This window comes from Bufo gargarizans, chromosome 2 (assembly GCF_014858855.1).
Source record: "Bufo gargarizans isolate SCDJY-AF-19 chromosome 2, ASM1485885v1, whole genome shotgun sequence".
Lineage (NCBI taxonomy): Eukaryota > Metazoa > Chordata > Amphibia > Anura > Bufonidae > Bufo > Bufo gargarizans.
The window spans coordinates 58,148,144-58,161,613 of NC_058081.1; the positions used below are offsets into that span (position 1 = coordinate 58,148,144).

General features: G+C 42.3%; 1 protein-coding gene across 1 annotated transcript in view; it reads right to left on the reverse strand.

Moving 5' to 3' along the window:
* Positions 1-571: 571 nt before the first annotated feature.
* LOC122925625 (RING finger protein 112-like) overlaps positions 572-13,470 on the reverse strand; it is a 130,386-nt gene continuing 117,487 nt past the window's right edge. Inside the window, exons 11-14 of the mRNA XM_044276973.1 lie at positions 8,584-8,637; positions 4,838-4,912; positions 2,644-2,847; positions 572-769 (exon numbers count right to left, since the gene is read on the reverse strand). Of these exons, the coding sequence (XP_044132908.1) occupies positions 572-769; positions 2,644-2,847; positions 4,838-4,912; positions 8,584-8,637 (531 nt within the window). The remainder of the gene's footprint in view (positions 770-2,643; positions 2,848-4,837; positions 4,913-8,583; positions 8,638-13,470) is intronic.

The window sequence follows — 13,470 nt, forward strand, 5'->3', positions numbered from 1 at the left end:
GGGAGGGGGCGGCTGCTTTAGCTGCTCATATCTCTGGATAGGTAGCAGCTAGATATATGGGCTTTGTATTATTTGAAAGCTGACAGAATTACATCATTATCTTCATGGTACATGGGAAGATATCAGTGTTAGAAACCTGGATGCAGTGAATTTAGCTGAAAGTAAAAGCAGGTTTTACTGCATTTGTTTCCAACTCGATTTCTAACAGTGATATCTCCTGCTTATGTTGTGCTACTCCTGTCATTTTTTTCTTGTATGGAAGCCTGGAATACCTTTGAACAAGACCAGGCCCATATCTCTACCTGCTATCAATCAGCAGATATGAGCAGCTAAAGCAGAACCCGTTTCCTCTTCTGCCCGAGCCTTAAGTGCTTTTCCCACGGCCCTCTCAGAGCTCAGGCAAAACAGACGGTTGAGGAGCAGAAACCGGCAAAAATAAAAGTTCATGTTCACTCTACTCCTCTTAACAGAAGCGCCCCAAAAGGTAAGTTTGTACTACTCTACCCTGCCCCTACCTAGTGCTTTCAGCAGTTTAGCATTGTCAAAACTACTGATAGACTCCAATGTTAGCTTAGTATGTTGTCATAGATATCACAATGCAGAAATGTGGGTCCTCCATCAGATCTACATCCACCTCCACCACGAACATGGTGAGTTCGCATTGAGAAGGCAGGCAGAATGATGCAGAAGTGAGGAACTCAAAATGTCTTTGTGGCAAACTCTGCAGAGACAAGATGTGGCTGAAAGAAGTTGACATGATGGTCTGGTCCTGATGGAGAAGATGAGGAAAGAGAATGTCTGCATCAAATGAGATGTCACTAAAAGAAGTTGTCATGGCAGTCTTGTCCACATGGAGAAGATGATGAAAGTGAAAATCTCCATCAGAGCAGGGCAGTATATGGTGCTGCGCTGTGGTATTTGGTTCTGCTGGGGAAGTATTTTGTACTGAACTATGGTACTTAGTATGTGGTATTTCTAGCCCTGCCTTCTGTCTGTATGGACCTGTGTACAACATGGGGCCACTTTTAGTTCCCAACCCGCCTCTGGATCACTAGCCCAAAAAAATAAAAAATAGGAATAAATGTCATAAAATATTTATTTTATTATAATCTTCTACATCAGCATTACAAGTACCAGATTAACATTTTATGATAGAATCACCTGTTTGTTCATGGGTTCTCTGTGCTTCCATAGTACATAATGTTAGGTAATGATCATAAGTATGTACCAGGGCAGCTACACAAACATCTATCACTGTCTTTCCCATTGATTCCAGTGCTCGAGATATTTGCCTTGTGGCATACAATAGTAATAATTACAGCACTCCAAACTACATGTTCCAAAAAATTTTAATGTCATATATCAGTGTTTTAACAAGCAGTGTATCACAGAAACATTTTAGTCCATACAGAGAAGTCTGGAGAGCCATAGGTAAAATAACGACAGTACAGGTCTTGCAGAAGATGCTACAGGTAAAGAAATACTGTGATTGAATATACGTGTACATTTCAGAATAAAGGCTTAAAGGGGTTTTCCAATCTGAGACAATGGGGGCATATCACTAGGATATGCCCCCATTGTCTTATAGGTGCAGGTCCCGCCGCTGGGACCCACACCTACACTGAAAACGAAGCCCGGAAAGTTGTGGAGGGCGCACTGCGCAGGCCCAGCCCCTCTTCATTCATTTCTGTCTGGCACTGGCTTGGCCATTTCCGTCGGCCCAATAGAAATTAATGGGAGCGGTAGCCGCGCAAGCGAAGTGCACTACCATTCAGTACTATGGGGAGAGCGCTTGGTGGCGGGACCTGGCGAAAACCAGGTTTCTCTGGTCACCACCTTCCCCGCACCCTTCTTGGTGTAGGTGCGGGTCCCAGCGGTGGGACTTACACCTATAAGACAATGCGGGCATATCCTAGCGATATGCCCCCATTGTCTCAGAAGGGAATACCCCCTACATTAGGCAAATGACAGCCAAAAAGTACAATCACTTTAAAAGACAAGTACGTAATAAGCAACACAATTTTGCATACTCCAAAGCTGTATCTAGAGTATGACTTAACAGCAGTCTCCATCTATGGACAGTCCTTTTTAGTCCCAAGGGTTGACTGCACAGGGTCCCTAGTCCCTGGGAAATGCTGTAACCTAAGGAAGTGAGTCCTTTTTGATCACTCTGGATCATAGTGAGCAAAGAGTTTTAATATCCATTATTAGACAGAAGCCAAAGGTCAAGACCTTTATTTGTGTGCTTTTGAACAGGTTTCTCTTCTGGCCAGGTTTGTAATGCAGTATTTTGTGATTTTTATTTTTTTATGTAATACAATATGTTTTAACCTTGGAGCAGTCTTATGTGCATGCATTCTCGTCTTTGAGCTTCAGTTTTGCACCTAATACGTGCTGAGTGGGTGGTGATCAGCTGATGGCTGTTTTTTGGTACTTGGAACTCTTCACAATGCCTCTGTATAATCCCTAGATTACAATATGTGTTCATTTATTTCAAATAAATCTACGCACCAGAGCCCAACCTGTTCTCACACCTGCTGAAGCTACACCGACAACCATCTCAACTGTTGATGGATTAGCTACTGCTGTCGTTGCCGCCCCAGCCGCCATAAGTGCTCCTGCTGGAGCTGCCGCCAATGATACCAAAGCAGGAATCCCCTTTAGTAGAAGTTTAGTATTGTGATTCCTGCAGAACTTGTCTCCTTCAGTAACCAAATATTCCCTCAGCTTCTCCTTCTGGTCCTTGCGATCATCTTCATTTATATATATGAAAGATTCCTTAAATTTCTGTTGAAGTTCTGAGATCTTGTTGGCAACCGTATCCCCTATTCTGAGTCGCCACATGGGCTACGGAGGCAATGAGAGAGAGAGAGAAAGCAATGAGTGTCCTTTCAGACGAGCAATGTAGAAGTAGTGTGAGCTTAGGAGAGTCATTGTCATGATGTGCCATTCAGTGTCATGGGGAAATACGTTGTATTTCATTACTCACTGCTGTTATGTATATAACGCTGGTTTATTATGCAGTACGATATTAAGTCACAGTCCTTATCACCCCTTTGGGGCTAGCAATCTAGTTCACGTGTGGCCATTATGTTCCTTTCACTACTGTAGGCACAATGGCAGCTAAAGGCAAATACACTCCTCAACATCAAAATTGCAACACCAAGAAGGACACACTGTACGGTTATGCAAATCGAGGAAGTAGCTGGAGTCACTAAGATCTGCAGATGATCACATTTTCAAGCACCTAGCTCTAATCTGTGGGAGGGCCATAAAAGCCAGATTGAAAGCAATGTTTTCAGCCACATGAAACCTCCAAAATCTAATCAAGTCATGTAGGATGATTGCAAAAGGAGCTGCCGGCAGATCTTGATGATTTGCGTGCCCAGGTGCATTCAGCATGGCAGAACATTCCTCAGACCAGTAATAACCTCACTGATAGCATGCCAAATGTGTAAGTCCATGTATTGCTGCTTGTAGTGCTCATAATCGATACTAAATAAATTTGAGATGTTTTTAATGTTTTGTTTCTATTTTATTATCATTTGCAGATCATTCGCATGTCTATCGATCCTGGGATTTCCCAAAATTCTGTGACTTTTCCTTCTTGGTGTTTTGCGATTTCAATGTTGAGGAGAATAGTATAAGCACTAGACATTCGTGGTCTTAACCCTTTTGAGTACCAGGGGGGGGAAAAGGACATTGAAAGAGTGGTTTCCAAATTAGTCCAAAGGGACTAATTCCTATGGCAGTTTTTAATCAGAAATGTGCTGGAGTAAGATGACTAAATGTGACACATCTTTGGGCTGGACATTGTAAAACTATGCCAGATTTGGTTACTATAAACCTTTCCAAATTTTTATTTTTTTTTATTGCCAAAAGCATCAGAAAATAGGAAAAAGTTGAAAATTGTTGCAGAAAAAAGAGTTTATGCAACAAATTCCAGATCTGCTTTAATGCTGATATCCACTATCCCTGGTGGTCTAGGGTGGTTAGGAGTTATAACTCCTGGAGGTCTAGGGTGCTTTTGTGGTTAACACTGAGATGTGAAATGTATACAAATGTTTCCAAAAATATTTCATACATCTAAAAATTGGAAAGGATAACCTAGCTCTTCTCCTCACCCCACCCTCATGGACACCACACACACGTACAAAAAAGCCCCCTTTACATGGTTCGACTGTCCAGGCAATTATAGGAAACGAACCGTTCATTCCCGATTATTGCCTGATTGTGAGTGGAGGTGAAAGCTGCACTTAAGACCCTTTTACGCAGGCTGACAATCATCAGGATGGGTGTGCCAGAATCCTCGCTCCAGTTAATTGGCCTGTGTAAAGGTGCTGCCAATCACCTGAAGAACAAACAATCATCGGGTGAAGGCATGGTTGATGCAGACACTAAAATATGGTTTTTGGGCAGCATTTCAGCTTGTGTAAAGAATTTGCTGGCCAGAAACAATGAACCTCTATCTCTAATGGGGAATTGCAGTACCTATCTCTAAATGGCAACCCACATCTATTTCCATGTGCACTGTAAAACCCATGGCAGCACAATATATTTTAATTGACTGATTTTGAACCAGTTTCTTTAGCTATGTTTACCAGCTACAAAGAAGACCACACTTGACCCGTTCCTTACATATCCAAAAAGTTTATCTTTCTGTGCATTTCCAACCTTATCACCATAAGGCCCCTGAGAAAGCAGACCGAGCTCAGGCTATCCCCGTCCCTCCTTTTATATACGCCATATAAGTGAGGGGGAAATACCCGAAAGGTAATATCACTTCTCTCTCCTATGGAAACAATGGAAATGGCGGCCACTGCCTCCAACAACTCACCCAGCTATTGAGAAATTCTCGAAACTCGTTCTTTATTTTTTCCATGTGTTCCTGGTTCTTTCCCATGTTATACATCTGTAGGGGACAGTAAGTTGGCAAAAATGTCACAATGAGGTGTACAGAGGGTTCTCTGATTCAACAGTCACCACCATGAGCTAGGTCATTAACTCTGGATAGGTCATCAACATCAGATCAGTGGAGGTCTGACACCCGGCATCCCTACCGATCAAGTGTTGGAAACAAAAGGCTCCATCCACTGTGCAGTCACTGTGCTGGGTACGGAAGAATACCGCTTTAAAGATTAACCTGTTTTTTAAAAGAGCCATAACGTTTTCATTTTTCATTGGTGTAGCTGTATGAAGTCTTGTTTTTGTTTTTTTTGGAGTATTTTTTGCAGGATGGATTGTAATTGTTGTCAATGTTTAGGGATACATACAAGTTATTGTTTTGTTTTACGTTTTTTGGCCACTATTTGGTTGCTTTTTTCTTCATGCCATACGAGATGCAGTTTAAATAATGTGTTATCTTTTTTTCCTAGTGATCGTTAGAAGTGCAGTGGGGCCATATATCTATTGTTTTACTTGGTTACATGGTTATAAGGGAAAATAATAGCATTCTTAATACAGAATGCTTAGTAAATTTGGGATGGAGGGGTTAAAAAAAAAAATTAAACTCACCTCATCCACTTGTTCGTGCAGCCCGGATTGTCTTCTTTTTTCTTATTTGAGGACCTGGAAGAAAGGGACCTTTGGTGACGTCACTGCGCTCATCACATAGTCCATCACATGGTCCATCACCATGGTGATGGACCATGTGATGAGCGCAGTGATGTCAGCAAAGGTCCTTTTCTTCCAGGTCCTCAAAGAAGAAGAAAGCAGACAATCCGGGCTGCGTGAACAAGTGAATGAGGTGAGTTAAATTTTATTTATTTTTTAACCCCTCCATCCCTAATTTACTATGCATTCTCTATTAAGAATGGTATTATTTTCCCTTATAACCATGTTATAAGGGAAAATAATAAAGATCAGGTCCCCATCCTGATCATAACCTAGCAATCATGCGTGAAAATCGCACCGCATCCGCATTTGCTTGCGGATGCTTGCAGTTTTTTACTCAGCCCCAGTCACTTCTATGGGGCCTGCGTCGCGTGAAAATCGCACAATATAGAGCATGCTGCGATTTTCACTCAACGCACAAGTGATGCGTGAAAATCGCCGCTCATGTGCACAGCCCCATAGAAATGAATGGGTCCGGATTCAGTGCGGGTTCAATGCGTTCACCTCACACACTGCACCCGCGCGGAAAACTCGTCCGTGTGAAAGGGGCCTTAAAAAGCCATACGGTCGTGTGAAAGAGGCCTAAGTGAGCATATGAATATCTGTAAATGAAACATACTAACATTGTTCACAGATTATCATATCGGGACAGATAAACTGGATTAAACAAAGTAAATTACCAGAGATCGTCATTAAGATGGAACTGTTTATATTATACATCCTCCTTATTGGACTCACTATATATATTGTGGTACGTTGTATTGGAATCGCTCTATAGTGGGACATCTCCGGCGGCTTCTGTCATAATAGATCAGTGAATCAGAGGAAGTCTCGACACTCTTCACTGATGTGCCATATTGCCAAACGGGGATTTTTCACTACCGAGGGTCATTCCGAATACATTATATTTTGTATTATACTTTGTTTTATATTTGGAGCTATATTTTAGATTTTTATATAGATGATGTGGTTTTAAATTATTTTATTTAATAAAATGTGCAATTAGTGAGATCCCAGATAGTGACTGCCTATCTTTTTAACGCAAGGTGATTGGGTGAATCACAACGATTAGTGCTCCAATACCATATGAGTGAACGGGAGAGCCACTTTGACATACATACAAGCAACCAAGTATATATAATGATCTCCTTCCCCCATCCCTGGTGCCCCCAGCAGTGTGGACATTTAGTATATAAAAAAAAAAAACACCTCCCTCCTGTCCCCCCGCCGCTGTCTGCAATGCAGACCACAGTTTTATCTGTAGCTTGTGTTGCTGCGTCCTGATGTATGCGGCCCCAATGACATCACCACTCCTGCTCCGGGTCTCACGTGATGACGTCATCATGCGAGACCCAGAGCAGAGGCTGCAGTGATGTCATTGCGGCTTCTTGCCCTGTTCTAACGCCTCAAAGGCTTGAGGCCTAGCGGCCTGAGGCTTGTGAAGTTGGACTGTCATGAGCGCGCCCCCCTTTATGAGGCGAAGTGGTACCCTAGGATGACTACCCTATCGTTCCGGCCCTAATTCAGAGCACATTACTGCAGGAGGTATAACAGGAGAGAACTATAACTCCCAGCATGTCTAAGCCATTATTATTTAATATCAGAGCACATTACAGGGGGAAATATAAGGGGGTGGGACTATAACTCCCAGCATGTCCAAGCGCTGCAGGATGGGATTGCGCACCAAAGTGACTGAACTCATGCCCGCACAGCTCGCAAATAGCGGAACAAGTACAAGGGGGGTGGGGCCAGCATAACATTCGGGGCACTGGACAAAACATCCGGGGCTCAAGCCCCGAATGTTTTGACTTAACGACGCCCCTGCAAGCTGTTGTTATGTAATATCAGAGTACATTATAAGAGGAGGTATACAACTCCCAGCATATTCAGGGTGTTGTAATGAACCCTGATATTATATAATAATGGCCTGGACATGCTCAGAGTTGTAGTCCTCTCCTCTTATAATGTACTCTGATATTACATAAAATGCTGGGAGTTGTAGTCCTCTCCTCATACCTCCTCTTGTAATGTACTCTGATATTACATAACAGGAGGTATAAGAGGGGAGGACTACAACTCCCAGCATTTCCCTTGCACTTACATTAAATCCATACTTCTTCACATGCATGGCCGGTCTTCTTCATTACTTTACTGCACTGCTGAGCTCCGCCTCCTGTTCTGGTCACATGATGGTGAGGTCATCGCAGGTCCTTCATCCCCTCTTCTCTGCTGAGCTCCGCCTCCTGCATCTGCCATTATGGCAGGTCCTGTCAGCACTGTGGTAATGATTTCTCTTATATGTGAGGGAGGAGACCGTACACTGCATTGTAAAGTTTGCTTCCTTGGACGTTCATGAAGCAGGGGGCCCCTTAGACAATGGGGGCCCTGGGCAATTACCCAGTTTGCCCCCCCCCCCCAACGCCGGCCCTGCTTGGGATAGGGCATCAGAATCCTATCGATGGGGATCCGACACCCTGTACCATCACTGATGAACTCGAAGGAGCTCTGTGGCCTCCTTTCAGCATCCAAGCACAGCCCTGTGCATTGTCTAGTAGCTGTGCCTGGTATTGGAACCCTGAATGGACTGCGCTGCTCTCAGGCCATGTGACTGAGTAAGGTGATGTCCCTGGTCCAGGAAGAGGTCAAATCGCTCATCGGAGACTCACAGTCTCTTCAAACTGCTGATGGGAGGCAGGGTGCCGGGGGTTGTGCCTCCACTGATGAGATATTGATGATGTATCCTGAGGATAGGTCATCCATATTCTACTCCTGGAAAACTCCTTTAATATTTAGTAACATTAGTAACTTGAGGACGCACTGTGTATATTTTGATAAGAAGAAAGCACAGTGCTACTCAGGACACAGAGTATATCCAAAGCAGCTCAACCTTTTCTGTAGATTTCACCCAGTAGATTTTTATTGTCTGCCAATAGACTTGTTGAAGGCACATTTAGTATATGTATCACTCACCTCTGATGGACTGGAGATGTTGTACTTCAGATGATTCAGGTATGACACAAACTCCTGCAAAAAAACAACATTGAGTGAAAGTTTATGATATTTTAAATCCTAAAATTGTGTAATGTTTCCTCAGTGAGAAGAGCCTAAAACAAGTCTGTGTATCGTGCCAAGGGAGTCACTTGTACAGAGGATACAGCCAGTGATGACATTGTGGCTGGCATGGGGACATTGTTGTTTTTGGAATTTTGTGGCTTATATAGGGGACAATGTTAGATGCCAGAGGAGAATTTTGGCTGGCATGGGCGTTTATGGCTATCGTGGGAATATTGTGGTGGGCATGACTGTGGTTGACATAGGCATATTGTTTTCTGGATAAGGGACAATGTGGATGGCATGAGGTGCACTGTGTCTAGCATGGAGGCTTTACGGTTGTTACTGGTATATTGTTGCTGTCATAGTGGGCATTGTGGCTGGTATGTGTTCACTTTGGTTGTCATGGGGCATTGTTGCTTCATGAGGTCATTTTTTTCATTGCGGCTGTGACTACGGTATTGTGACTATCTTGGAGTCATTGTGACTGTCATCGGGCATTGTGACCGGCAAGTGGAACATTGGGTAGGCATAAGGGACAGAGGGCAATCTGTGGCATTATGGCTGATATTCAGGCATTGTGGCTGGCATAAGGGATACAGTGGTGGTTGTGGTCCTCATAGGAGACGTGGCATAAAGGTGAAGAGTCTGGATAGCAAACTCTGAAAAGGTGCTTCATATCTGGAAGTAGCTTTAATGGTGGTCTGGGCAAGATTGAAAAGGCAGGGAAGGTGAACAACTACAATCAGAGAACACATCATGACTGAGTCATTGGATATATTGCTCTTTATATACATTCATAGATGGCTAAAAAAGTCTAATTCAACCATTTAATAAATTACTTACAAAACCAAGTTCATCCAGAAGAAGGCAAAAAGCATTATTGATGGCCCTAATCAGTACTGTACTGCCAGTATATTGTGGTAATAATTGGTAATGTTACATTGGTATTTATATTTAAAGGAATGCTCTATGTACTTACGATGGGACAAATTTGTGGAAGACATGTTTATGGGGAATATCAATATAAATTGAAATATTGTTTAGGAGGCTCACCCGCTAGCGAGGGTAGGGTGGGTGCCTTTGACAAGACTGACTCACCCTATCAGAAGGAAAAGGATTGAATTTGTATATATAGTCGGGCACTCGCAACTATGGTTCACTCAGAGAGCAGGAGATTTCACTCATTAAAATCCTATTTTATTGTTCTATAAACATATATGTTAGGTTTAACGAATACAAAAAATATACATGAAATATGTTATAAACATTCAATAAAAAATAATAAATACTGTATAAAACGTTAAAACTTCTATGACACACTGTTGATATATTTCTATAACACACTAACAATAAAGCTCCTATGATACACTGTTAGTGAGAGTTGATGGTATAAAAGTTGCTGGTGTATTTAGATTTTTGAACACTAGATGGAGCTTGGGTTCAACTTTCAGTTTGAGTTGCAATGTAGTTATTGACTGCAATGTATTTGGCTGCAATATATTTATTTTCAGCCAGATGGCGCTAGTCCTTGCAGTAATGGGTAATTGTTTGCAAAGTTCCGCTGTGTACAGATCCTACTAGTAGATGATTACTTGCAGAGTTCAGCTGGAAATGTTGTATGCTTATCAAGTGTTACTCAAGATTATTCAAAAGTCAGAATGTTGATTTGTCCTCTATGGAGAGGTGCACATGTGCGGTTTATATAGGATCTGTCCATGGAGGTAAGTAGTTTAAGTGCACAGTCTTAATGTGCTATAAAGCCTTTTAACTATCGTGGCGTCCCACGTGTTGATATAATATTAAATACCTCTTATTGCCCTTGACGGCTTTGTCTTTATTACTTCTCATTCCCAGTAGGTAGGCTCGGCTTCAGGTCTCTATTGTTCAAGGCCTTCCTGCATATAGGTGAGCAGGCAACCACTGAGGAAGAAGTAAGATACTTCGAAACGCGTTTGGAGAGACGACCTGCTCACTTACCTCCACATTGGCCCGTATCAAACATTGGCGTGAAGTCCGGATATCCAGGAATTCCTCGGGTTTACTTCATATTAAACCCACATGGAGGCATGATGAAATCCTACATACAGGAAGGCCTTGAACAATAGAGACCTGAAGCCGAGCCGACCTACTGGGAATGAGAAGTAATAAAGACAAAGCCGTCAAGGGCAACAAGAGGTATTTAATATTATATCAACACGTGGGACGCCACGATAGTTAAAAGGCTTTATAGCACATTAAGACTGTGCACTTAAACTACTTACCTCCATGGACAGATCCATATAAACCGCACATGTGCACCTCTCCATAGAGGACAAATCAACATTCTGACTTTTGAATAATCCTGAGTAACACTTGATAAGCATACAACATTTCCAGCTGAACTCTGCAAGTAATCATCTACTAGTAGGATCTGTACACGGCTGAACTTTGCAAGCAATTACCCATTACTGCAAGGACTAGCGCCATCTGGCTGATAAGAAATATATTGCAGCCGATAACTACATTGCAACTCAAACTGAAAGTTGAACCCAAGCGCCATCTAGTGTTCAAAAATCTAAATACACCAGCAACTTTTATACCAACAACTCTCACTAACAGTGTATCATAGGAGCTTTATTGATAGTGTGTTATAGAAATATATCAACAGTGTGTCATAGAAGTTTTAAAGTTTTACAAAGTTTTATATAGTATTTATTATTTTTTATTGAATATTTATAACATATTTCATGTATATTTTTTGTAATCGTTAAACCTAACATATATGTTTATAGAACAATAAAATAGGATTTGAATTAATCAAATCTCCTGCTCTCTGAGTGAACCATAGTTGCGAGTGCCCGACTAACACTATATATAATGTTTATGGGGAAAATGTCGTGCAACACTCCTGAGTATCCTGACTTTGTGTGAACATCACGCTATCCTCCTTAACATTTGTACCCTCCCTCAGATAACCGGTGCCCCAAGGAGACCTATGAGTCAAGCAGCACCCTTGGTTATATCACCAGTATATGCCATAATATTATGGTCAGTGGAACCCCAGTCAGTCCTGAGTCCTTTTGGCATGTGTCTTGGACAGTGAATGGGACTGCACTGCAGCATATGGCCGGGAATTTCACTTTGATGACTACCAAAGAAAACAGACATTTGTCAAATATACAGTATGCAGTATTCATTACATCATGTGCATGCAGTCGCCACATCTCACATAGGCCGTTGAGGGATTATGACTTAGAACAGACCAACTATGTACCTCTCACAATAAAAGTTTAGGATGTTTTAAAAAAAAATGTTGTGGCTGTATTTTTATTTTTGAGGACATTGTCCCAGTTAGTGAGGCTGATGGACTCTTAAATCTGCTTTCCCAGAAGTTCAGCGTTTTTGTGCCTCCCTGACAACAAAAACCCTTTTGAAGGTTATTATTTTATGGTTCCCCAACCTGCACATCTGTTGTTCTGTCAGGTCTATTGGTTAATACTAAGTCCAGTATGGCCGTCCCTCTAGTCGGGTCCTGAACCAGTTGGGAGAGGTAATTGTCTTTGGTTATTGCCAAGAACCCGTTTCCTATATGAGATGTACAGGTTTCAGTTTCCCAGTCTATATCCCCATAATAACGACCTCATTATGATTTGCCGCCTCGTCTATCTCGTTTAGTAGTAGATTTTCGGTGGACTCTGGTATATTAGGTGGCTTATAACAAACGCCTATCAGCATTTTATTATTGGTTTTCTCCCCCATGTATATCTACCCACAGTGACCCCGCATGTTCATTACCCACAATTGTATCTTCCCGGCCTGCAGGCTTAAACTGGACTTTACATAAAAAGCAAACTTCTTTTTACCTTCCCTTGTAAACAGACTGTAACCCTGTACATTACCCGCCCAGTCATAGCTATCATCCAGCCATGTCTCAGTTATTCCCACCATGTCATAGTCCTCCTCAGTCATTACAAATGCCATGATCTAACCAATTATGGTCTTGCCCTGTCTCTAATTGTCTCACACGGCAAAGATACTCAGGTGTACGTTCACTTTGAAACCATTAATCACACTGCCTGAAGCATGGATTTAAAAGAAAATAATAAAGTATTTATTAGTAACTGGTTAAAAGGGAAAGATTCTGTGTATCACTTTGGTGGCTTTCAGGCACCAGACTGAGCTGATGTAGTCGGGGATAATTATTGACCCACTACACCTAAAACAGTCTGGACTAGATCCTAATCCTGCAAGCACATTGATGCTAATTGAATGCAGGATAAGGAATAAGGACACGGTCTATATATTTTAGGTGGGCTATGGTGCACTAGCTGCAATCCTGCAAATATCAGTGCAGACTGGTAGCTTGCAGTGTAGTAATAATGGATGGCCTGTTTAAGTCTTAGTCTGTATCGATACCACGTCCACACGCAGCAACAGGACATCCATTCAGCATTCAGCACCTCAATTAAGACTACACACTCAGCTGCCTAGATCTGCGCTCCCACTCTTGCGTGAACCGCAGTGGGACTGAGTCTTATATCACACAGACACTTATTGTCACGCCTTGCCCTGTGAATGTGCGGAGGTCTGTCAGACTGGCTGCACATGTCTGACTTCTCTGTTTGTTTTGATTTGGGTTTGAGCTGGATCCACCTTCCCTCAGGTGTACTGGATTTCATTGTTAGTGAGGCTATTTATCCCTCCTTCCCCCAGTGGCCTGTGCGGGTTATAGTTCTTTACTGGGAGCTCTTGATGTGTGGTGGATCGTCTGCTCCAGCTCTGCTCAAGATAAGTCCTCTCCTTTATTTCCCTTTGTGTGTTTTA